This window comes from Lutra lutra, chromosome 8, assembly GCF_902655055.1.
Source record: "Lutra lutra chromosome 8, mLutLut1.2, whole genome shotgun sequence".
Taxonomy (NCBI): Eukaryota; Metazoa; Chordata; class Mammalia; order Carnivora; family Mustelidae; genus Lutra; species Lutra lutra.
In genome coordinates, this window is record NC_062285.1 from 4,908,132 (window position 1) to 4,932,335 (window position 24,204).

Below are 24,204 nucleotides of genomic sequence, written 5' to 3' on the forward strand. Positions count from 1 at the left end.
TTAACATACGATATTATACAGTTCAAACTTAGAAATTCTTATGTTCTCATTACATTGTAAGCTCTCTAAGGACAGGCCTCTTGTTTTTTATTCTTTTTTTTCCCCCTCTGTATATTTCTCTAGCTGAGCAGTGTACCTTGTATGTAGTTCAGCACCTGCCTTTCAGAAGGTGATTTCTTTTTAAATCAATATGCACAGTCCTTAAGATTTGTTCCCGTGGTAAATACATTACATTAGAACTGGCAGTTGGAAGAAACCTGTCTGATAGTAAAATCTCAACATATAATCTGTGTAACCTATCCAGAGGTGGTTCTTGAATATATTGACTTGACTTAACCCTGATTTTCGCTAAGCCATAGTAGTAATATAGTGGAGAAAGTATATGGCCATCAAATGTTACATGTCTTTTCCTTTTATACTGAAGCAAAAGGAGAAGCTGGTTCACAGCTTCCATCAGAAATCTCGTCGGTTGGCCGGGAGGATGTTATTAGCACCGAGGCAGCTCCAATGGAAGACAGCTCGGTGGCTCCGAGAGATCTGCCTGAGAACTCCATGGTCACCTGTGACTCCCAAGCCTTGAATATGCTAGCTGACCTAGCACTGAGTGCCGCTACTTCTGCCACGCCACCGTCTGAGCCTAGACACTTGCCCTGCTCCTCTGAATCACCGCAAAACGATGCTTTGCTTTCTAAAGAACATTCTGTACGTGGTACATCTGACCATGAGTATCACAGAGGAGTTAAAAATCAAAAAGGTACACTGTTACCTAAGCCCACCTCTGAGAAGAAGAGTAGTCCGGCGTCCGACTGCCCTGTCAGCCAAGAGGAGGAGAGCTTGGCTCCCGCCAGTCCGGCCCCCGTGGCAGTCCCATCAGCCCTTCCCGAGGAGACACTAGAAACTCATGATGCAAGCCAAAGCTCTTTTGTTGCTGTGGAACATTCCTATGCCCTGCTCCTTGCGGAGCATTCAAAGAGATACCTACAGCAGAGAGGGATCCCCAGCCCTGCCTTCGCCAAGAACGGCCCCAAAGGCCCTGAAGCGGGAACCCCAGTGGGGAAAGTGATGCCGTTCCGGCACCAGCAGAGCACCTCCCCACTGCAGAAGCTGTGCGAGGACCCAGCGCTCAAGCGCAGGAGTAGGCTGCTGTCCTCCAGCCTGAGAGACTCCCATTGCTCTCATACCGTGTTCAGCTGTGACGGCTCCTATAAGGTCACTTTCAAATGTGACACAGAATATGTATTCAGCTTGGACAGCAAATATACCAACAACCCCCTGGAGAAGACCGTCATCAGAGCACTACATGGGTAGGTAGGAGGACGCTCCATGAAGTGGACATGACATTGGTGTTGAGATGAGCACAGTGGGGAGGAACCCTTGCGTCAGACCTTGGGGAAGAGAAGTACTGTAGTGAATCCGGTAACTTAGTGGTATCAGGCGGGGTGGCTACTGACAACCGAGAAAATGACACTGGTTTTGCCGCTGTCGGTGGTCCCATGGAGACCTTTTGCAAGCTGCCATGGGCCCTGTGAACAGCTTTCCATTTCGAGATATTCCTACATAAGCCTTTGTGGTCTTTGAATTACAATATTTAAGTGAGATCTTAATGTAAAATTGTGAGATAGAGAAATAATGTTTTACAGACTGAATTCTGGAAGAAACATTTCAAGATTTACTTCTGGTTTGTTAAGCTGGTCAGGTTGTTCTGAGTGAGCAGGGTTACATAGGGTTGTTCTGTAAAGCCTTAAGGGGCCGAGGCAGGGACAGCAGAGGGACTGGAAGCACGGGCTTCGGAGTGTGGGCAGATGTGGGGGTTCACATAGGTTCTCCCACTCACCTGGCTTCTGTGACCTGGAAGAGGTTCCTGTGCTTCTCGGTCTTGACTGTGGGTACAGCTTATCTAGGGACCTCACTGAGGTGTTGATTGTGACTCAAGTCTGTTTGGGACAGGGCCTGCGAGTCTGCATTTCTAACATTTCCAGGGGATGCCAGTGGAGGATGGCCGTCCGTGGGGAACCCTTTGAGTACGGATTAGTAATAGCTACAGGTCAGGCTGCTGTGTGCCTAAGGGTTTTGCGCAGTGACTGGCACCTGCTAGTAAGTGCTAGTCGTTACTGTTCGCAAGGAGCCTTGTGGCTGGGAATGGCACTCGGTTACCTCTCTGTGGAGTGTTCCCGAGGAGTGACTAAGTCGTATCAGACTTTGTCCACGCACTGGTTACCAGCTCGCACTCACGGGAGCACACATTTAACATTCCCATCTACTTGGTCATTCCTTAACCTTCATCCTGCTTAACTGAAGCCCAGCTCTGCGACCCTCTGACTCTTCTCGTTGGTGCTGCTAACACTTTTCCCGGGCCAGTGGCCAGAGACGTTTTCTCCCTGTGTGGTTTCAGGAGATTTTCCAGGACTATCGTGTGAAAGTAGTGTAGTTCTGCTGAATTGCCTATAGAGATATTTTAATTTTTAGACTTTCCAGTTATTAGAAGAGACACACACAAATAGGAAAGAAATGAGTTGGTCAGGCTTGGCAGAAATGAGGATTTGGGTGGTTGCTGGAGCCATTATTCACATAATAGGTATATTGTGTCCAGACAGGGCTAGAGTGGAGTAAAAGAAAAATCATAGACCAGGACCTCGGAGACCTATGCTCCATTCGTGGCTCTACTGCGTAAGGGTTTTATGATCTAAAAGAAGTTACCTTTCAAAGCTCTGATTTCCAGTTCCCTCTTCTGCCTCTGTTAAGTGAGGGGATTAGATTCACTGTCATTATTTGTTACATTAACCTCATTTTTATCTTATTCATTATTTCATGTTCACGTATTTTTAATATAAAAATGAGCACCTTTAAAACTAAGATTAAAATCACCAGTTTCAGTGATTTTTTGCATATTTTCTCTTTCTTTAAAATCTCAGGCCCTGGAACGCTGACTTGCCTGACAACGTGGAGGAAGTGAAGCTTTTACTGCACATGTGGGTGGCTCTGTTTTACAGCAATCAGAACAAAGTCCTCCGGTCATCCCGAAAAGTGGTAGAACACAGCAACCCAGCAAAATATGTGTCTATAAATAGCACATTAGAGTCTTTTGAATTCAGTGAAATCGAGGAGTCCTCCAGCATGGAAAGATGTTCTGTAGACCCTCTGTTGGAGACCAGCGAAACTCCCAGAGGTCATGCTGCCGATGTGTCCTTCCCCGACACGGACTCCTTGCTTCCCTTCATGAAACCACCACCCGCAGGAGGCTTGGAGTTCTGGGTACAGAATGAACAGAAAGACATGTTTGCCAGAGAAGGTCATCCAGATCCTCCAGAAAGCCAGAATTTCATTTATTCTTGTCATAACGAGGTAAGTAAAACCCAACACTCTATGTGCTGACATTTTTGAAGAAATTTCTTTTTTCCTTGATGTAAAATCACATTCAAAATGTGCCATTGTTTCTTTTAGGAAGGTGGATTCTCTATATCTATGTAAAGGATAAATAATACCAAAAACTTAGTTTCCATAAATGTTGCTCTGGATTGTCTGCAGGTGATTTTCTCCATCCTGACTGAAGAAGCAGACGTAGAAACAAACCATGGGGGTCACATGGGTCTGGGGCCAGCCATAATGGTATCACTTCTTAGCTGTATAATTTGGGGTAAATTATTTGTTCTCTCTGAGCATACTGTCTTATCCTTTAAAAGAGGTAAATAGGGATGCCTGGGTGGCTCAGTTGGTTGGACGACTGCCTTCAGCTCAGGTCATGATCCTGGAGTCCCAGGACCGAGTCCCGCATCGGGCTCCCGGCTCCGCAGGGAGTCTGCTTCTCTCTCTGACCTTCTCCTCACTCATGTTCTCTCTCACTGGTTCTCTCTCAAATAAATAAATAAAATCTTAAAAAAAATAAAATAAAAGAGGTAAATAATACCTGTTGTTACTTAGAATAGTTTTTTTGTTTATTTTTTGTTTGAGAGAGCAGGAGCAGGGTGAGGGGTGCAGAGAGAGAGGGAGAAGCAGACTCGCTACTGAGCAGGGAGCCTGACACAGGGCTTGATTCCAGGACTGCGACATCGTGACATCATAACCTGAGCTAAAGGCAGACGCTTCACTGACTGAGCCCCTCAGACACCGTAGAATAGTTTTTAAAGATCAAATGCAATAATAAATATTAGAAGTCTTTGATAAACCTCAAACTGAAATGGAATATTTAAAAATTATTTGTGAAAACAAATGCTGGAACAGAAAGTACAATGCCAGGCTCCCTAGGTCTGTCAGTAACTATTTATAAATATGGAAAATATATTTTGTTTGCTCCATGGTTCTCAGCTAATGTTCAGCAACAGCAGATCATCACATTTTAACTGGAGCAGATACAAGAGTTGTATCAAAAGTCTGTAAGGAAACGGACTGACAAAACATGGGCCTCTAAGGTTTCAGCATCCCTCTCTTCCAGAGTACTTTTGCCGTGGTTTGGGCCCTGCAGTGCCTGGTTTAACATTGAGTCGACAGCATTTCTGTACTTGGGATTACTTGGGGAATTGCGGGTCCAGGGGCAAGCCTCAGAGAGTCATGCTTGTCTTTATGGAAATGAAACCGGTGGCGTGCTGTGAGCCAGACACTGATCTGCGCCTTCTGCTCACATGAGCTCAGTCTCACACAGCCTGATGCAAAAGGACCACGCCCCTCTCTCGCAGATCAAGGAAACTGAGTCTGCTTCTCTCTCTCCCCCTGCCCCCTCCCCTGCTTGTGCTCTCTCTCTGAAATGAATAAATAAATACATCTTTTAAAAAAAAAGAATCTCGGAGTGCCTGGGTGTCTCAGTGGGTTAAGCCTCTGCCTTTGGCTCAGGTCATGATCCCAGGGTCCTGGGATTGAGCCCCAGGTTGGGCTACCTGCTTCGCGGGGAGCCTGCTTCCTCCTCTCTCTCTGCCTCTCTGCCTACTTGTGATCTCTCTCTCTCTCTCTCTCTGTCAAATAAATAAATAAATAAAATCTTTTAAAAAAATAAAAAAAGAATCTCTACCTTAGAATAAGAAAATAAAGTTTAGAAGACTGTTTACTACCCGATAAAGTATTTTTTGTTGTTTTAATCTGTAATTAGCTATCATCATTACTAATTCTAGAAATGGTGTTTTTGCAAATGTGAAACCAAGTATTAAGAAGTAGAAAGAGTATTAAAATTAATTTCTGTAGTGTATACTTGAGTTTTTTCCCATCATCTCCTTGGCCGCTATGCCTGTACTTGAAAGGTGTGTGCACAGGTACTATCCCCTGCACCTTCCCCACATGGGCGTACTAGGTGTGCAGAACACCCCAGCACCACAGGCATGAGAGACCATTGACATGTTGCTCTTAGTCATGTGTTTGATTCTGTGTATGAATAAAAAGAACCAAATAAAATAAAAAGTTCTTTATGTTTAAACACATTATACTTCACAATAGTTAAAAAAAGGAAGTATCGGGGCACCTGGGTGCCTCAGTGGGTTAAGCCTCTGCCTTTGGTTCAGGTCATGATCTCAGGGTCCTGGTATGGAGCCCCGCATCGGGCTCTCTGCTGAACAGGGAGTCCTCTTCCTCCTCTCTCTCTGCCTGCCTTTCTGCCTCCTTGTGATCTTTGTCAAATAAATAAATAAAATCTTTTTAAATAGTGTCCGTACACACACAGGAAGCTGGTGACAATTTGCATTTCACTAAGTCTGCAGGCATGGTGAGATTGGCAGCCACGTTGTGACTGAAGGGTCACGGGAAGGTTTCAGAATGACTCTTACCATCAAGACTTTCCTGTGCTTTGTGTCTGGTCAGTCAGTTCCTCTTAAAATGTAGTCTTTGCTCTACCCTGCCATGTATGTGGGTCAGTGCCTTTCTGTAAGACAGAAGGTCTTTTTAACAGACTTAAAGCCCAGGTCTTGACTTTCAGCATGATCACCTGAAGGCGTGGCAGGAAATCTGTGACCAATAATGTTCCAAAAATTACAGGTGTATGGTCAGTGATGATCAGTCCATTTTATCATATTCTGGACAAGACCATGCTTCAGCCTTAAAACAGCCTGTTCATGAGGTCATTGGAATGTCCAGAGATTTTCTGCTAATGTTTAACCTAAATCCTTCCTGCAGTCCTTTTGGTTCAGTTCAGCAGTGCAGGCTGCACTGTTTTCTGTTGTTCTGTTGAGTAGGAGGCACTAAAACAAGACCTGACCTCCAGTTACAAGCAAAGAAGATGGCTAAGGAGTAGATCTTTATTTACCAGAACGGAGGTTGACACCTCGGAAGAACTGCCGATCAGTCCTCCTTCATACAAGGGATCCTAATTTACTCCTCCTCATGGGAAAGTTCCAGATGGCAGTGTATTTTATTCTGATTGAAAGGTGGTGTTTAAGTTGTTGTTGGCTTTAAAAATTATCTTTTAATCTTAAAAAGAAGCACTTAAAACTGAGTTGTTTTTTCTCTAGTACTGCATTTCTGCATCAGGCGGTGTGGTTAGCAAACAGACTGCACTTTGAGGTCTTTGTATGCCCATTGGTCTGGCCGCTTTTCTTCCCAAAAGGCAATTAAAAAAAAAAAAAAAAAGCTATGCAGTTGAAGGTTTGAAGCTCTCATTTGTGTGTATATTTATTTAGAGAAAAATTCCTATTTGGGGCTCTCTTTTCCTAAAAAGAGAGCAATTTGCTTGATTTCTACCCGGTGGTAGTCTTTAAAATTAGAAGATTCGAAAGAACAAACTGACACTGATTCTCGTCCCCTCTGTTCTTCTCCACACGTAAACGTGAACAAAGAGTCTGTTTGACTCTTGCTTTTTCTTTCTGTCATTTCAGATTATTGGGGAAGAAGCTGAACGAGGTCCATCAGATAAGCTGGAGACTTCTAGTCTTGTTCTTGCTAGTACTGGAAGTACCCAAACTAATGGACCTGACATTCCCGGCGAAGACAAAACCTTTGAGCCACTTGATAGCACAGGAGTGACTTACAACGATAGGGTCCCACAGACCACATTCAGCAGGACTTACGATGGGCTCGGCGGTCCGCCAGTGATCTGTCAGAAATCTGCGTATGGCGCCCTTGACAGCGCGGGGGATGTCCTCCATGCAGCGGTGCAGACAGAACCCAGTGCTCTCCAGGGCCTCATCCGGCAGAGTGGCCCCCTGAGCGGAGACTGTCAGCCTGCCCTGGAGAGGAAGGATGATTCAGAGTATGTGATGATTAATCTGGAACCAGTTACCTTCACTTTTGAAAAAAATACCTACGTCCCAGTACAGACAGACGTTATAAATACAGGCTGCGAACCGACAGCCTTTCATCCGGAGTGGATTACACCAGTGTCACCTGCCGGGAGTCTGAGGCATCCTGCGTCTGCTTTTGAAAAGGCACAAACACAAGGCCTTAGGGACGGTCCCTCTCCCACAGTGTCCAAGCAGAAAGGTACTAGGTACCTTTGCGCCTCCTCACTCAGCAAAGAGGTACCTGCAGAAGAAATGTGTTCGCTGCGAAAAGAGATTCCCGTTCCATCCGGCAGCTCGGTGGTGGCAGAGGTGTTGTCATCCGTTGAAGGTTCTAATTATCCATCACCCGGAGAAGAGACGAAGCCCTCTCAAGAGCTTTTCCTGCACACCCCGAGTCTCCTTGGCATATCTGCGGAAGAGATCATAGAGCCGTCCCAGGTGGAAGACGCGGTCTCGCCAGCCACCTCTGCCGCCTTGGGACACGGTTCCGCACGTGACCGCGCTCCGCCGGCGGGTGGCGCCGCAGACGGCTCCTCAGAGCCGGTGCGTGACGGGCGCGGGCTGAAGAGTGAGCAGAGGAACTTTGAATCCTTTCGTACCGCCTTTACCAAACAAACCTGCCTCTCAGGGAGCAGAGAGGAGGCCAGCCTGGAGTTCTCTGAGGAGGATTCCGACATCGACCTCACTCTCACGGTATCGCCGCCCACCAGCCCCAGAGAAGAGGTGCCGGCTGGGGGACCGGGGGAGGCCCCCATGGCAAGTTTGGAACTTCAGGACGCGACTGAAGAGATCATTAGGCCAGAAGAGGTGACTCTCCTAGAAGACCCAGAGGTAGATTCTGCGAATTATACCTCCATGTTCCCTACAATGCCTGAGAATTCGTTAGAAAGTAAGGAGAGAAAAGGTGATAATTTACAAACCGTTACCTTAATACTTTCTAAAGAAACTTGTGCCCTTGAGATCGCAGAGGAGGTGAATGTCACCTCAGACTTTCCTTTTGCTTCTTTAATTGAAGAAGTGTCACCAGCTTCCAGTCCTGACCGCCAAGATCCAGTCGAAGCAGCACATCGACCTCAGGCCTTGTCTCTGTGTGGTCTGCAGCTGGCCAGTACACTGGGTGAGGGAAATGACAGATTCTCCCGGATGGAGTCTGTAAACTTGGCCTTGACGGAGAAAGAACATTCTTTTGTTGGTCCTACTCATCCGGTGGGACAAGATAACTTACATGGAGTACAACAGATGCAGCTCTGTGCTGAGATGCCTGTCGTAGGAAGTAAGCATCCAGAAAGAAGAGACGGCTGTCTGACCCTGCCTAGTGAACTAACTGAGGAGATTGGCCCAGGGGAGCATGGCGAGGGTTTCTCTTTCTCAGAAAAGCTGCCGTTCTGCGCTGTGGAGCTGAGCCAGCCTGCCTCAGCTGCCAGATACGGAGAGGATGTCAAGCTTTCTCTAGAAAAACTGGTGCCATCAGGAAACCCACTGCAGCCAGTTAGCGTACAAAACAGGAATTTCAGTTCTCTTGTCTTGGAGACCAATGAGCCTCCACATAGTCCTACAAAGATGATTGAAAAGTCTTTGGCGGACACATTTGTTTCTACAACTGCTCCAAGTGGTACAGTGAATGTGGCACTAAAAGAGGAGACCGGCCCTGAAAGTACTGGGAATCATCTCTTCAGCGGTGGCGTGAAGACAGATGAAGGCCTTTACCTGCAGGCTCGGTCCTTGAGCTCTTGCTCAGCTGGCGGGGCTGATACACAGACACGTGGGCACTCAGAGAGCCCCAGACTGGCTTTTCCCTCAGATGGGGCTGCCTTACCCCACTGTCCCAGACCCACGGACACAGAGACCGGGGTCCAGACACAGGAAATCTCGGTGGTCAAAATGGCCAGTTTGCTTAAGAATAGTGATGCTGAGGCCAGGTTCCATGAAGAGTCCACAGATCTAGGAGGTGTTGACTCCCAGTCTAGCACCACATCTCCGGAAGACAAACCAGACACGGTTCATGTGCTGCAAGATAGGGCAGTGTGTGGAACAAAAGATCTGCTGGACGCTGGGCTTTTCCCCATGTGTGTACCTGCGGATTCATACCATAAAACAGCCATCACTGGTGAAAATACCATTAGAGAGCCTTGTGCTTCCGTTGTTCCCCCGACTTGTGCCCCTCTTGTTTGTGGAGTCTCTGAAGAGCAGACAGCAAGTCAGGGCTCTGGTGAGGGGCTCAGAGCCGAGGAGGACTCGGGGACCGTGGGTAGAGATGTGGATGTCAGTGTGAATTCTGAGATCCGGTATGAGCCGCTTTCTGGAGAGTCTGATCAGGACTCTTGCGGGGGCTGTAGAAATCCCAAATCAGAGGTAGAGAGTTCCTGCCCTTTGAGGTGTAGTCAAACCAAGAAAGAAGAAGATACTTCGAAAGATGATTATGACTCTTTCCCGAGCCTAAATAACAGTGATAATGAAGAGTGGGGCTACTCTCCCCCTGCCCCAGGGCTGGAGACGGGCACTGCTCCCAGACACTGGCTCTTTGGGTTCAAGAAAGAAGACAGGTATGTGCCCTCGTATATCCAGATCCGAGACCTCCACGGCATCCCCAGGACTTACGCTAATTTCACCGTAACTAAAGAGCTGACAGATACCACGAGAACTTTGCACAGCCTGAGGCGGCACCCCAATTTCACTGCAAAGTGTGGCTTGCTCAGCTCCTGGACAAACACCTGGCAGGTGGCAGATGACCTCACCCAGAACACTTTGGATCTGGAGTATCTGCGTTTTGCACATAAGCTAAAACAAATCGTGAAGAAGCGAGATTCTCAGCCTTGTGCCTCCTCCACCAGTGTCTTTGCAAAGGAGGCCCCTCTCCAGATGGGTGCTGGAGCTTTCCCTCTGACAAGAGTCCCCGAGTCCCCGGCTCCGCAGCTCGCGTCCCGGAGCCGGAGTCCCCTTGTGGTAACGGTGGCGCACTCGGGCGCCGGGCAGCAGAGCCCGCGGGGGAGAGGCCGCGCGCCGGGCAGCTGGGACGGTTCTTCCTTGTGGAGGGAGAGCGGCGGCCCCGGTAGAAAGCCGCGGGCGGATTCCGAGAGAAACCAGGCGGCTTCGTTCCACCTCAACAGGCTGAGGTACAACACCAGTTTCAGAGAATCCCGGAACGATATTTCACTTATCCTCAGCGAATACGCCGAGTTCAACAAGGTGGTGGCGAATAGCAAGGCGGCGCTTTTCCCCGACAGGGAGTGCGGCGGGGGCCCTGGGGAGGCCGCCCCTCGCGAGCCGCGCGCCGCCTTCCCGCAGGCCGCCTCCTACGAGGACCTGGTCGCGGACCTGTGCGCCAGCCTGCACGTCAGACTGATGAGCGTGGTCAAGGCGGCCTGTCGGAGCCCCTGCCTCTTCTACCTCGCGGAGACCGAAGACCCGTCGTTCTCTGTGAGAACAAAGGTACGGTGCCCGCCGCCTCGAGCGCGCGCGACCCCCGTCGCCGTCCGACGTGTTCTCAGAGCTCACGGGTCAGCGTGCTAGGCTCCAGAGAGAAGTGACAGGAAGGGGCCTCGGGGTGTGACAGCCCCGTCCTCACCCGCACGCTGGCTGCTCCGCCGCGGAGGTCACGGGCCCCGTGTTGGCCTGGCGCCCGCGTCACCTATGCTTGTGTCTCTCCGTTTTCCTTGTGATCTCTGCTGAGCCGGACAGTGCGGAAGAGTGTAGGCCGGTGACGTGAGAGTTTGCTTCGCTTCATGGGCATCTCCTGTTGCCGCGGGATTTATGCATTTCAGGTGAAAACAGCCACGTCCGCTGTTCTCCTCAGCGCGTCGTAGGAGGCGGCACACGCTGCTGACTTGTCCCGTCGCGGTGTAGTCTTTCGTGTGAAGATGGCTTCTGCCAGGTTCCTCCGCCTCCAATGTAAAGTTCATAAATAACTTTACATTAATTAATTATAAAGGAATTATTGTTTATAATAATATATTAATGGTATAATATAAGTTTATCACTTATTCATAATTACTAATGATGATTTGCGGGTGGGAGGTAGACTAGGATATATATAAATACCCTATTCTTCATCGGACTTTCACCCCCCGGGGTAATACATTGACGATTCTTGCCTAAAGCAGCTGCTAATATGGTGGGGGTCGAATTCCGTCTTCCTCGCACGGTTATTAGTGGGCGGTATGCAGGGGAGAGCTTTCCCGTCTCCCCCACTTGCTTCTTGATACCCCGTGGACCCGCGCTCCCTGTTCTTTTACTCGGAGTTACCGTCCAGGCCCTCGTGTGTGTTCATTGCAGGTGTCATAGGTGTCGCAGATGTCGCAGGTGTGCTCCCTAACCCCACCTCCCAGCCTTCCCCGCCGGCGACCAGGAGTGTGTTCCCTGCAGCTCAGAGTCTGTTTCTTGGTTTGTTTCTCTCTTTTTTTTCCTTTCCGTGTTTGTTTTGTTTCTTAAACCCCACATATGAGTGAGATCCGGAGCTACTTCTCCTCGGATGGATTTACTTCACTCAGCGTAATAGCCTCAGGCTCCCCCACGTCGTGACCGTGGCCAGATTGCATGGTGGAGTCGTACACCTGTGCACGTGTGTCCACACACCCCTTCACCCGTTCACCGGTCCCCGGATGCTTGCATTGCTTTGAAATTTGGCTGTTGGAGATAATGATACAGTAAACATAGGGTGCACGTGTCCCTTTGATTTAGTGGGTTTCTTCTGTAGGTTAATACCCAGTAGTGAGATTGCTGGATCAGAGGGCAGTCCTAGTTCGAACTTTGTATGGAGCCTCCTTACTGTCTTCCAGAGTGGCTGCTCCAGTTTGCGTTCCCACCAGCAGGGCACGAGAGCTCCCCTTTCTCCACATCCTCGCCAGCACTTTTTTCTTGTGGGGTTATTTTTTAAGGTTTTTATTATTATTAATTTATTTTTTTTTAAGATTTTTTTTTTTATTTATTTATTTGACAGAGAGAGCTCACAAGTAGACAGAGAGGAAGGCAGAGAGAGAGGTGGAGGCAGGCTCCCTGCTGAGCAGAGAGCCCGATGTGGGGCTCGATCCCAGGACGCTGGGATCATGACCCGAGCCGAAAGCAGAGGCCTCAACCCACTGAGCCACCCGGGCGCCCCAAAGGTTTTTATTATTATTAATTTAATTAATCTCAACACCCAATAAGGGGTTCAAACTCACAACCCCAAGATCAAGAGTTGCACAGTCCTGCTGAGCCAGCCAGTCACCCCTCTTGTGTTGTTGAGTTCAGCCATTGTGATGCCTGTGAGGTGGTATCTCCTTGTCATTCTGATTTGCCTTTCCCTGATGGCGGGTCATGTTGAGCATCTTTTCATGGGTCTGCTGGCTCTGTGTATGTCTTTGGGGAAATTATTGTTTATACTTTCTGACCATTTTATACTCGAATTATTTGTTTTTTTGGAGTGTTGAGTTTGATAAGTTCTTTATATATTTTGGATACTAATCCTTTGTCAGAGATGTCATTTGCAAGTATTTTCTCCCATTGAGTAGGTTGCCTTTTAGTTTTGTTCATTGTTTCTTTCATTGTCCAGAAGCTTTTTATCTTGAGGTAGTCAAAATAGTTTGTTTTTGCTTTTGTTTCCCATGACTCAGGAGATGTGTCTATGAAGAAGTTATGACTGATGTGAAAGAGGTTACTGCCTGTGCTTGCTTCTAGGTTTTCTTTTTTTCTTTTTTCTTTTTTTCTTCTGTTTCAGAAGGTCTCACATTTAGGTCTTTAATCCATTTGGAATGTGTTTGCGTGTGTGGTGTAAGAAAGTGGTCCGGTTCATTCTTCTGCATATGGCTGTCCAGTTTTCCCAGCACCATTTGTTGAAGAGACTTTTTCCCACTAAATATTCTTTACTGCTTCATCGAAGATTGATAGTTGTAGGTTTATTTCTGGGTTTTCTATTCTATTCCGTTGATCTGTGCATCTGTTTTTGTGCCAGTGCTCTGTTGTTTTAATCACTGCTGTTTTGTAATGTAACTTGAAATCTGGAATTGTGATGCCTCCAGCTTTGTTTTTCCTTTTCAAGATCGCTTTTGGCTATTCTGGGTCTTCTGTGGCTCCGTGGTTCTTCGTTGGAGTTCTGGGAGCAATGCTGTTGGTATTTTGATAAGGATTGAATTAAATGTGTAGATGGCTTTGGGTCATATGGACATTTTAACAGTATTTGTTTGGGTCCTTCACTATTTATGGTAATGCCCAGATTGCCCCAGACCCAGCCAGTGGGAGCCCTTTATAGGGACTTCTGTGTCCTTCTGGCAAGTCCCCATCATTGTTTAGATCTTTATCCTTTCTTCCTTTGTGGTACGACTCCATGTTCAGATTGACCTCCTGCCTTCCTTGCCCCAGCCTTAAAGTCTGCCATTTCCCGACGGAGTGTGGATTCTTTTATAAGAGGAACAGCATCCGGAGTCCGTAGCTGGGCCCTGGGTGAACCCTGTGGCACTAGGTGTCACTGCCTCTCGGCCCTCCCAGCAGCAGGAAAGCTGTAGATGTGTTCACAAAACTGAAATGCGTGCACCTGCATCCCTGGGTCCAGTCCAGCACCAGGAGGCTTGTCCTGGCTCCCTTTGCCGGAGGAGCAGCTCTCCCCCGTGTCAGAAAGCCAGCTCCCGTCATCCCAGACACGTCCGCCACCCTGCGGCTACTCCCCCTGCTGACCTGCACCTCACCCCCCACTGCCCCCAACCCCCCCCTCCAGCCCCCTCATCACGGCCTGGGGCACCCACCCAAAGCGGTCCCCAAACACGCCGCCTCCCTCAACCCTCCTCACTCGCAGCAGAAGCTGGTTCAAAGGACGGCAGTCCTTCATATGCGCTCTCGAGTCCCGGCGTGTGGGGGAGGGAAATCGGTGCGTTCCTGTCGTGATCCTTGCAGCCAATGTAAACTGTCGTGTAAACTAACGAAAACTGCCGAACACCGATAAAAGCAGCCAAATGAGCGCCAGATCAGCAGGCCGGGACGGGCCTCGGCCAGGGCAGGGGCTCGGGCGCTGATGTGGGGGCAGAGGCCTAGTCAGGAAGGTCAGGGCCTTTTTCTTAAGGAGGCAATGCTGGCCTCTGGTACGAGGTGTGGACAGCCAGACTCCCTAAGTGTCGTCGTTCTAAACGTTCGCCTAGATTTGTTTCAGAGTTCGCTTATGTCAGGGAGTGCGGAGTATCTGTCTTGTCGTAAGTGTCACTTGGCAAACCCACGCATGCTGAATTACTAACAGTAAACATCGGGAAGTGTTTGTGACCGTCACCATGGCAGGGCGCGGTAGGGGAGGCCAGTTCTGCGAGTGTGAGGCTTTGGAAGGCGACCTGGTGGCAGCTGCCCGGTGGTCCTGCGGGCCTTTGTGGGGCAGGCGGGGGGCAGTGGGCGGCGCGCGGCCGGCGGTGCGGGGGCATCACGCCCGCTATCTGGAGCTGTGGCTGGAGGTGTGCACGGGCTGCAGGTCCCGAGGCCCTGAGCCTCGCCTGAGGTCGGTGGGGAGGCCCTGAACAAAACTTGTTACAGGAAAATAACGTCCTGTTCGTGTTGGAGAGCGAACTCTGGCTGCAGTGTGCGGAAAGGACTGGAAACGTGACCGCTGCGGGGCTGGCACGGGACGCTGCGGTCAAACATGTCGTCTACTGAGATGGCCCGTGGCTCCTATTTTGTGCCATTGAAATGATTTTAGATTAAAGTCAGATTCTTACTTCCCATCAAGGATCCTTCGGTTTTCCAAGGTTGGTCTTTGTTCCAGTCTCCGTGCCGCTGTGGTACGCCGTGGAGTCAGAAACAGTGAAGTGTGTTTTTAGGTGCTTGGCCTCTGAAAGTAACTTAAAAATGAATTGGGTTTTTTTGCCTTGAATTGGAGTTAATTTTGTTTGGTTGATGACATGTACTGTGCCTTGACCTGTGCTGAAATACGTCCGGGGCCGACTCTGTAGCATCAAAGCCACAGTGAGCGAAACACCTAGTGTTTCGGAGCCGTTCACGCCCCGACAGAGCGAGGGGTTGCGGGCTCCCGCGCGGGACAGGGAGCGGGGTCGCCGGGCTCTGTTCGCACAGCGGCGGGACCTGGGGTGCCGCACGGCCTTCCAGCGCACACGTGCCTCACGACCCTGTTTATCCTGTGGCTGCTGCTTACGACAGAAAATAACAAAGTTTGTGCAAAGGTGAAAGTCATTTCAGGGGACGCCTGGGGGGCTCAGTGGGTTAAGCCTCTGCCTTCAGCTCGGGTCATGATCTCAGGGTCCTGGGATCGAGCCCCGCATCGGGCTCCCTGCTGAGCAGGGAGCCCGCTTCCCCTTCTTTCTGCCTATTTGTGATCTCTGTCTGTCAAATAAATAAATAAAATCTTAAAAATAAAGTAATCTTCAAGTGAGAAGGGGACCCGGTATAAAATCAGCTTCGGAATAAAGTACTAGCAAGGTAATCTAGAGCAAAGTATTTTTAAAAACCACCCTGGACAAGTTTTGCGTCCCGGAGAGGCCGGAGGCATTCAGGGGAGACGGGAAGTCAGGCCCCACCTCTCTGTGAAATGACGCTGCGGGAGGTCCGCTGTGACTGCCAGGTGTGCCGGGTGGCGACAGACTAGCCCGGACTCCGAGGCACGTGGCAAGGGTGTTGACCGTCTCAGAAAATGTATTCATTCACGTAGTTTATTGCTAAATGGAGTCAGAGCTGAAGATTTATATTTAAAATGTTTCAGCAGGCTCTTTGTTAAAAGATCTGGAGGAGTTTCTTTGAAGATACGTTGCCATGTGTTTGAGCGAAGAAGCAAAATAATCAAGTTTGAGTCGTGTTGAGTCCAGGGGAGGTGACACGGTACTTCCACAAAGGGAGTGACACGTGTGGTCTGACACTGTGTTCCCCCGGCAAGGAGGAACATCAGGGAGTGCGGCGGAAACCTCCAGAACCCTTCAGACAGAAGCAACGGAGGCGTCACGAAAGGGGACAGAGGGAAGGACTGTCTCTCAGCTGACGAGCTGAGGCCGCCAGTCAGGCCGGCGACCGGTGGGCGGCCAGCCGCCTCTCCCCGCCGCCCCCAGGGGCTCGAGCCACAGCTGTTCATGGCACTCCACGTGACAGAGCTGTCACTTGGATTCCAAAAGTTCTAGAAACTTTTTGACTGGAGGTGGCGTTTTTAGAGTGAATGTCTGCATCCGCAGGGTGCCTTGCTGCCACAGGCCGGACGAGAGCCCCATGTCTGTGCATTGGGGAGTCTGCCTCGGCCACTTCATGGGCACGCAGGGTCGATTACAAAGTGCTTTGCCTTTGAAACGACCGCTCAGTCAGCTGGTGGCAGTGCCCAGGAGCCACGTGTTGGACATGTGAAAGCTCACTTGGAAGCAGGACTGGCTGCCGCCGCCGCCGCCACCCGCTGGGACAGTTGAGTGAATGGGATGTGCTTGCCAAAGTGCCGAGGGGACTGGGAGGGACTGTGTGCCAGCGCCCTCCTGCAATAATGTCCGCACCTCTTCCAGAGTGTCCTGAGGAAAGGGGGCCACACGGAAATTGAACCTCAGCATTTCTGTCAGGCCGTCCACAGAGAGAATGACACGCTCCTGGTCATCATCAGAAACGAGGATACAGCGTCGCGCCTGCACCAGGTACGTCCGACCGTCTGTTTCTTACGAAGAAGGGTGTCCCCGGCATTTTCTGGGGTGTCCTGAGGGGGCGTCCCGCAGGCCAGTGTACATAGCAAGGCATTTGTGGGGCACATCACGGCTCCGAGCTAGGGACGAGCCATGAAGAGAGGGAGTCCGGGGACATTTCCTCGGCCGAGATATAAACCTGTAGCTCTTCACACCTAACGGTAGCAAATCGTGCTTTAAAAGGCCTTGTGAAAGTTTTCTGCAGTGTGAGGGTATTTATGTTGAATAAAAGCAGACGCCTCCCCCGAGGCCCAGGCCGGGCTGCCGTCCTGGCGGGAGCGGAACCTGTCGCCTGCTTCGCCGCATCACGGGCCCCGTGGCTGAGCCGCGCTCTGCCCTCACTCAGGGTCTCCAGCCTGGGTTCGAGAGGCCACTGGTAACGCACGAGTTCTAGGGAGTTTGCGGAGTCCAGGTTCCTTGAGGTGCTGGTGGGCTTTGGACAGGGGTCGCAGAATTTGCAGTCATCCAAGTTAACTGAATCTTGAACCCGTTGGCTAAAAGGGACCCCACCAACCCCTCCTCCCCACGGATCCTGTCGTGTTTGCAGATCCCCTTCCTGCTGAAGCTGAAGCACTTCCCCAGCGTCCTCTTCGCGGGAGTGGACGGCCCCGAGGACGTGCTCGAGCACACCTACCAGGAGCTCCTCCAGACGGGCGGCTTCGTGGTCTCGGACGACAAGATCCTAGAAACCGTGACATTAGGTCGGTCTTTTATTTTCCTTCCTTGATTCTGTCTCTGAAATCTCGTACATCCATTGCTCTTCACCCAGTGGCCCAAACACTACTTCATCTCAAAAAGAAATGAACTCAAAAGTAGTATCAACCACCACCTTTTGAGGCCTTCATTTTTGCTGCGTGCCCTGCTAAGCAGTTTGCGTCTGGATCGCGTCGTTCTCATCCCCAGGCACGTGCCCTGAGCCTCCCGGGTGTCACATGATCGCCTACGGCACCCACCGGCTCCTCTGTTCCCCGGCTCAGGCGCCTGCCCCGCAGCCCTCTCTGCTGCCGTCTTGATGTTCTGGAAATCAGAAACAAGGCTCTTCAAAGTCTCAATTATGTGCTGGACACTCCTAATTCCCTTCTCTCTGGACAGCGGTTAGGCAAGAAGGAGGGTAGCGCAGCCCTGGGCGGGTGCTAATTACACGGCTGATCGACACCTGCCGTGCTAATGTCAGGGTGCAGCTCCCCGCACACGCCGCTCCTGGCTCAGAGGAGGCGTGTGGACCCCACAAGCGTGAGTTCCGTGTGGAGACCAGAGTTGACAGGTTTTGCAGGCTAGACCAGTGTCTTCTGTGGCCGCTGGACTTCCCACTGGTCACATGAACGCGACAGGTGTCCCGGGGTTGGGGCGGCTGATGGGCAGCAGGGCTGATACACTCTGCCTCCCCATGAGTCCGAGTTGGCCTCCGACCAGACCTCGTCTCTTCTGTCTGCAGTTCAGCTGAAGGATGTGGTCAGGACCCTGGAGAAGCTGAACAGAAACGGGAGGTGGAAATGGCTGCTTCACCACAGGGAAAACAAGAAGCTAAGAGAAGACACCAGGTGAGGCCTTGGGGTGCGGGGCAGCCTTCGTGCTTCCCCCTGGGGCCCGGGGGCAGGTGCGCAGGTGGGTTCCAGCACTTGCTGTCGCAGGGCTGATGGGGAAGGCGTGTGGGCTGGGGCTGGAGCCGCCACTGCGAGTCTGAGGCCCTTGCCGAGTCCGAAGTGTCGGTCCACTGAAGCTCTGGCTCTCCTAGCGTGAACCGGAGAGAACGCAACACTAGACCTGCGGGCTGGGGCTGGCTTGTTCGGGTACCAAGTTGCCACAGTTACAGGGATCGAAGCGTTGAGATCAGAATGTTTTACCCCTAAGTAAGCAATGTACAGCTGGATTTTGCCGAAGTATTTTTTAATCGATTGCCTGGCTGAAGAGACCTGGGGTGTGTAGGTGCCCCGGGCTGCAGTGAGGCGAGGACGGGAGCGGACATGGTGTGGGGCCGCGAGATTGACAAGCCCCCCGTCAAGTGACTGGCAGCCCCTGTCAGGCAGCCCCTGCCTGGCCTCCTACAGCAGAGACGGACAGTAAAAACCCGCTGTCACGATGGGGAAGTTGAAGTATGGGGACGACAGAGCTGATCCAGGTCAGACAAGAAGGAGTTGTGATGCTGGGCTCTGAGCCCAGAATGGTCACCTCTAACATGACTGCTCTCTCCTATCTCCTTCCTAAGGACAAACGTAGGCCTGACCCTGAGATCTCAAAAGGGACGTGGCCAAGAGCAGAGGTCTGGGAGAGGCAATACCTAGAACCAGTGTGGGAGAAGAAGCAAGCCAGAAGGTCTGAGTGGACCTCAGAGCTGATGCTGTCCCGTCTGGGAGGGATTTGCCCGGGTTGAGCTGGGGGGTGGTGCAGAGGCTGGCAGAGGCCAACTGGGAGTTTCTGAGGAGGTGGCTAGCCAGCATTTCAGAGGAAAGGTTCAAGTTCACGAATAAAGCTCCAAGGTACCACAGTTCACCTATAAAACTGACAAGTATCCATTGATTTCACATTCAAAGGACTTTAGGTAAACGAATAGGTACTCTGTTGCTGGCCCTGTTAACAGGCCCTCCAGATGGTACCAGACTCACATTTGAGAGCGAGTGTAGTAGGAATTCATCCGAAAACATCCTATCCTGTGGCCTCTAAAACTTAAAACCAAAAACACCCCTAGCTTTTAGAAACTGCTGTTTCTAAAAGATATTTATAGCCATGGGTGATTATCAGTACAAAACCAGCCTCAGATCTATTTCTAGGCAAATACGACAGATACATGGATTCCATACGTATATAATTTTATAACAAATTAAAATATATGTATAAAAGCATGTAGTGTGATGCCAGTCACATAAATTTGCGTGTACGAAGGGGAAAATGCAGCCCAGTGCCCCAGACAGTGCTCGTCCCTGGAGTGCGGGGACCTGGGGGAGTCTGCTTTCCTTCAGTGGACAGGGGAGGCCGACGGAGGACAGGAGAGCAGATGGAGGGACATTTACAGGTTAAGTATTTTCCACTAAAAGAGGAAGAAAATAGGTAGTTGCAATATTTTAAGGGAGGGCATAGGGCATCTGCGCGGCTCAGTCGGTTAAACGTCTGACTCGATTTCAGGTCTGGTCGTGATCTTGGGGTCGGGAGATCGAGCCTCACCTTGGGGTCTGTGCTGAGCACAGAATCTGTTCAAGTTTCTCTCTCCCTCCTGCTGCCCCTTGCACCGGTGCATGCATGCACATGCTCTAAAAAGAATCTTAAAAAAAAAAAAATTTTTAAGGGAGGTGAGAAATGACAATTATGGAGCAGCGGGAATTTCCTCAGTGAAGCTGTTGATCTAAGAGCGTGGTGACCGCCGAACGGGGTTTGGAGGCATTGGTGTAGGGTAAAGCGTGCAGCCAGAGGCCCACTAGGAATGGCCAAGCCGCATGGCTGCACGAACAGGTCCATGTCCCTCTAGCTTGGCACGAGGCTTGTACTCTGTAAAAACCTGCGTCGCCAGAGGGAGTCAGCGAGCATACAGTGTTTTGAGAGAAGACGTCTGTGAGGCCAAGTGTGTCGTGGGGAAGAACAGAGGTTAGCAGCAGCACAGGAGTTCTGAGGGCTTTAAGGCAAGAGGTCGAACTGTTAAGTATGGTGCAGGCAGGAAGTGGAGGAGTAAAATAGCTAAAAATTAAGATACGGGGAAAAGTAAACCGCAAGTTCATACTGAACCTGAATTTGGTTTGCGTTTCCGTGTCTGTTGCAGAGTGGACTCGGTCGCACGCAGGAAGAACTTAATCCTGAAATCCTGTCAGAGCGCGAATCTCATCGAACCACTTCCTTACCACCAGTGTGACTCCCGAGCACCCACGAAAGCGGAACATTTAAAATGCCTGCTAAACCTGCAAGTCCAGCACGTCCACGCCCGGTTCGCCGTCTTCCTAACAGGTAGACGCATGGCCTTCGGCTGGCTACTCTAGAAACGTCTGCGCACGGAGCTTGGAGGCCAGAGATCCGTGCCCCCCCCGGTGTTTGCCTGCCATGTTCTTGTAGATGCGGCGGCCCGCCCCCCTCGTGCATACTGACGGGTTTCTGGTGAGGGTGACCCAGCTTCTCAGCTCCGGAAGGCGGGCGGTCCCGCAGCTGTTCGGCCTCCCTGGCTCTACACCTGGCGCCTGCTCCCAAAGCCCCACATCTTCCTCCCAGGGGCTGCTCTTCCCCTCCTCTCCCTCAATGGATTAAATGCAGTTCCATGAAAGTTCGTTATTGTTTTTTTAAATAAAAGTTCTGATGCTTCAAAAGTATACATCAAAGAATTTTTCACCAAAAAAGGTGGTTTTTTTTTTCTCTTCACAGAAAAGCCAACTGTTTCCAGAGAAGTCTTTGAAAATGGTGGCATCCTTGTTACAGATGTAAATGACTTCATTGAAAACATACCAAAAATAGCAGCTCCGTTTAAGAGCAGCTATTGGTAAGGACACCTTCCAGAACTCTCCTGCGTTTACGGGGCGTGACAGACACTGACATTTGCGTCTGAGGAAAGCTGTTGTTGGCGAACTGCTCTTCACCTTCCACATCATGCTGTAAATTTTCGGTCTGTGTTAGGGGCGGAATTGCTGTCGGTTTGGCCTAAGTGGGAATTTCGGAAGGGGCCACCTGCTTCAGAGTAGCCCGTTTCCTCTGAAGGACACCAGTCGTCACCTGCAGTTCACCTTGTTCCCAGGACGGAAGAGAACATGCATAAGTCCCCGTGAGACGGCCTCCTTTTTCTAAAAACCTTTCTTGATCTGTTTAAAGATGAAATCATCAATTTTGTCTTTGTCCAGGTGATCAGCGGGCCTAGACTGCGCCGCTGCCACCAGCCAATTCCGTTTCCTTTTACTTGAAAACTTTTTAGATAAACAGCAGTTTTCTAATATTTGAAAAATCACTGCTCTCCAACTTGAGAATTTTCCTTCATTTCTTTACACCTTGTAAAATCTCGGCCTTCGTTCACAGCGGGACGCCAGCTGTCCACGAGCGTTTGGCTGCAGTGGTCATATTGATTTAAATTATTTTCCATTTTTGCAGAGAGCCTTCAAAACTATTAATTAAGCTCACTGTGAAAAAGAATTTTACAAACACGTTTACTTAGTTGTAGCAAAAATAAGTCTATTTTAACAGATAGCTTTGTTTTTGCATGTTCCCGTCTGAAAGGCGTAGGTAGTGCATGTTACAGTTTGTGTTCCAGGCTTCACCGCCCTCGGACAAGCTGGGATCTCGCGCGGTGCACACGCGGGTGTTCTAGCAACACTACAGTAAGTTCTGTTACAGATCAATAAACTTGTCAGTTTCCACTTACGTTTTGTAAATACTGCACTACAAAAATCAACCCTCTAAGGAAGAAAACCTTTTATTTATGGTATTAATTTCTACCGTAATCTTTGAACTCAAAACCAAGCAAAAAAATGTAGATACATAGTATCTATTTGGAACAAATTTTTGTAACTAATTTGTTTCATTTTTTTTAAATAAAGACAACTAAAAAATCAACTTTCTGGGATTCCTTTAAAGCAAAATTTGAGTTTGTGGGGAATGCTGTGGCCCTCTGTAGGCCATTTAATGGAACTGACTGCTTCCTCCAGGAGGAGGGCTGAGCGGGATGCACAGGTTTTCGCAAGCCTTTCGCCGGCTCTCTACCTGCTAGCCAAGTGGCGCCCACGCGATTGTTTCTGGCTTGGAAGCCCGGTCACTTGATCTGATGAGGACGGTGACCGAACAGGGCGTGCTGAACCAGAAATGATGGACAAGTGACTTAAGCACCTGCTGCTGGCTCATCTTTTGATGGCGCCTCGGGTCTGCTCTCCGTCTTGCCAAAGACCCTCCAACAAGCTCCAAGACTGTGTGTTCACAGCACCTTTTCTAGCTTTTACACTAACCACGCCACGGAGTGTAGCTCTCTGCACCGTCCACTCTTCCCGACGCCCTCGCCATCCCTGCTCCCCACGGCCTGGTACCTGAGTAGTACAGGTGTTCAAGACGCGTGGGAAATGACCGGAGAGATCCTGTTTTTTCTTTGTACTGGTTGCCCGGCGTGCGCCTCTGCCTGCATCCCAGGCTGACAGCTTGAAGAATTAAGGGAGAGAGAGGCTTGCTGGGGTTTTAGATCCTGTCAGTAAAAGCAGAGGTTTCTCCTCTGGGGCCGCTCTGTGCCTCAAGAGCTGTGTCAAGGACATCCTCTGGGGTCTACTCACAGCGAAGCCAGACCGCAGGCAGGGCTGTTTGGATCCGTCTAGACTTGTGCCTCCCCCTGCGGTCGGGGATGGAGCGCAGGCCCCATGCGGTGTCCGTCAGCCACACGGGGCGGGATAGGGGGCAGCGAGCCACCGGGCCAGGGCCAGGACGATACTCACTAGGTTCCTAACACCAGGACGCAAACAGAGCACCCGAGAAGGAAGTGGTGTCCAGAGTTTGGCTTTATTTTGCAGTACAGAAATCATCTGGAGCCATCTGAGACAGACATCCCTGAAGCGGAGGTTCTGTCAAATCAATACTGCGTCGCAGCTTGGTCCGTTGAGGAAGCCACACCTGGGGTACAAAAGAAGCTTCTACATTTACCTGCTGTACCACAGATTTCTTTCCCCTTTGCTCTTACCAATTTTACCAGGTGAAACACCGCACACAGGCTTCCTCCGGAATGACGCTCGGGTCTGGAGTTGGGTTAGAATTGTGGGCCCGCGCGACCCCAACCCGTGGCTGTGTTCCGTGGGCCCTGTCCCAACAGCTGATGAGACACAGATGTAGAGGGGCGGGGCCCACGCGGGGATGCTGTCCCAAGTCATGGACTATTCAGTGGGAATCTCAATACCAATGGGACAGATGGCACGCGAATGGTGCCGCGCCGGCTCTCAAGCGGCAGAAGCACATGACCGCGGAGGCTACACTGATTAAAAGATACAAATACTGTATCAGGTGCTCTGTGTCAGGATCACGGGGTCGTCTTCAAACTGATCCTTCACTAAGGAAAAAAGCCAGTATCGGTTAAACTGAACAGAATGTGGTAACCTGCCAATTCGGAGGAGCCACGCCGTGAGAACGAGTTAATACATGATATTAGGAAGGGGAGGAGTACGGACTGGGACAGCGCTCCGCGGGCGCCGCAGGGGTTACAACAGCGACTCCGGACTGTGCGCAGCCCGTGCCAGCTGCGTCTGTCCGAGACGGTGCGCGCGCCGCTTAGTCTTCCCCGTAGATGTCGTTTTTCTTGCGCTTCATTTCCTCAAAGTCGAACTCAGACCCAGTCATCCTCTTGTAGATGTCTTTGATGTCGTCGCAGGTGGTCTCGAAGTGAGTGGTCGCGTCGTAGGTGCGGGAAATAAAGATCTGAAGTGACATCAGAGACACGGACTTGGCGACGACAGCCCCGGCGACGGCCACACCCA

The 24,204-nt window shown here is 50.4% G+C and overlaps 2 protein-coding genes across 10 annotated transcripts in view; one reads left to right on the forward strand and one right to left on the reverse strand.

The window, feature by feature from the left end:
• TASOR2 (transcription activation suppressor family member 2) overlaps nt 1-22,315 on the forward strand; it is a 78,888-nt gene extending 56,573 nt beyond the window's left edge. For 6 of the 9 annotated variants that reach the window (XM_047741110.1, XM_047741109.1, XM_047741107.1 and 3 more), the window contains 9 exons: nt 425-1,304; nt 2,913-3,342; nt 6,789-10,622; nt 16,631-16,756; nt 17,349-17,502; nt 18,237-18,342; nt 20,550-20,731; nt 21,140-21,254; nt 21,389-22,315. In XM_047741110.1, the coding sequence (XP_047597066.1) occupies nt 425-1,304; nt 2,913-3,342; nt 6,789-10,622; nt 16,631-16,756; nt 17,349-17,502; nt 18,237-18,342; nt 20,550-20,731; nt 21,140-21,254; nt 21,389-21,416 (5,855 nt within the window). In that variant the 3' untranslated portion in view covers nt 21,417-22,315. Of the gene's footprint in view, nt 1-424; nt 1,305-2,912; nt 3,343-6,788; nt 10,623-16,630; nt 16,757-17,348; nt 17,503-18,236; nt 18,343-20,549; nt 20,732-21,139 lie in introns of all 9 variants that reach the window. The other 3 variants (XM_047741108.1, XM_047741112.1, XM_047741105.1) reach the window with 1 other exon arrangement.
• A 905-nt stretch (nt 22,316-23,220) lies between these two features.
• GDI2 (GDP dissociation inhibitor 2) overlaps nt 23,221-24,204 on the reverse strand; it is a 28,550-nt gene continuing 27,566 nt past the window's right edge. The window contains exon 11 of the mRNA XM_047741113.1: nt 23,221-24,145. Within this exon, the coding sequence (XP_047597069.1) occupies nt 23,999-24,145 (147 nt within the window). The 3' untranslated portion in view covers nt 23,221-23,998. The remainder of the gene's footprint in view (nt 24,146-24,204) is intronic.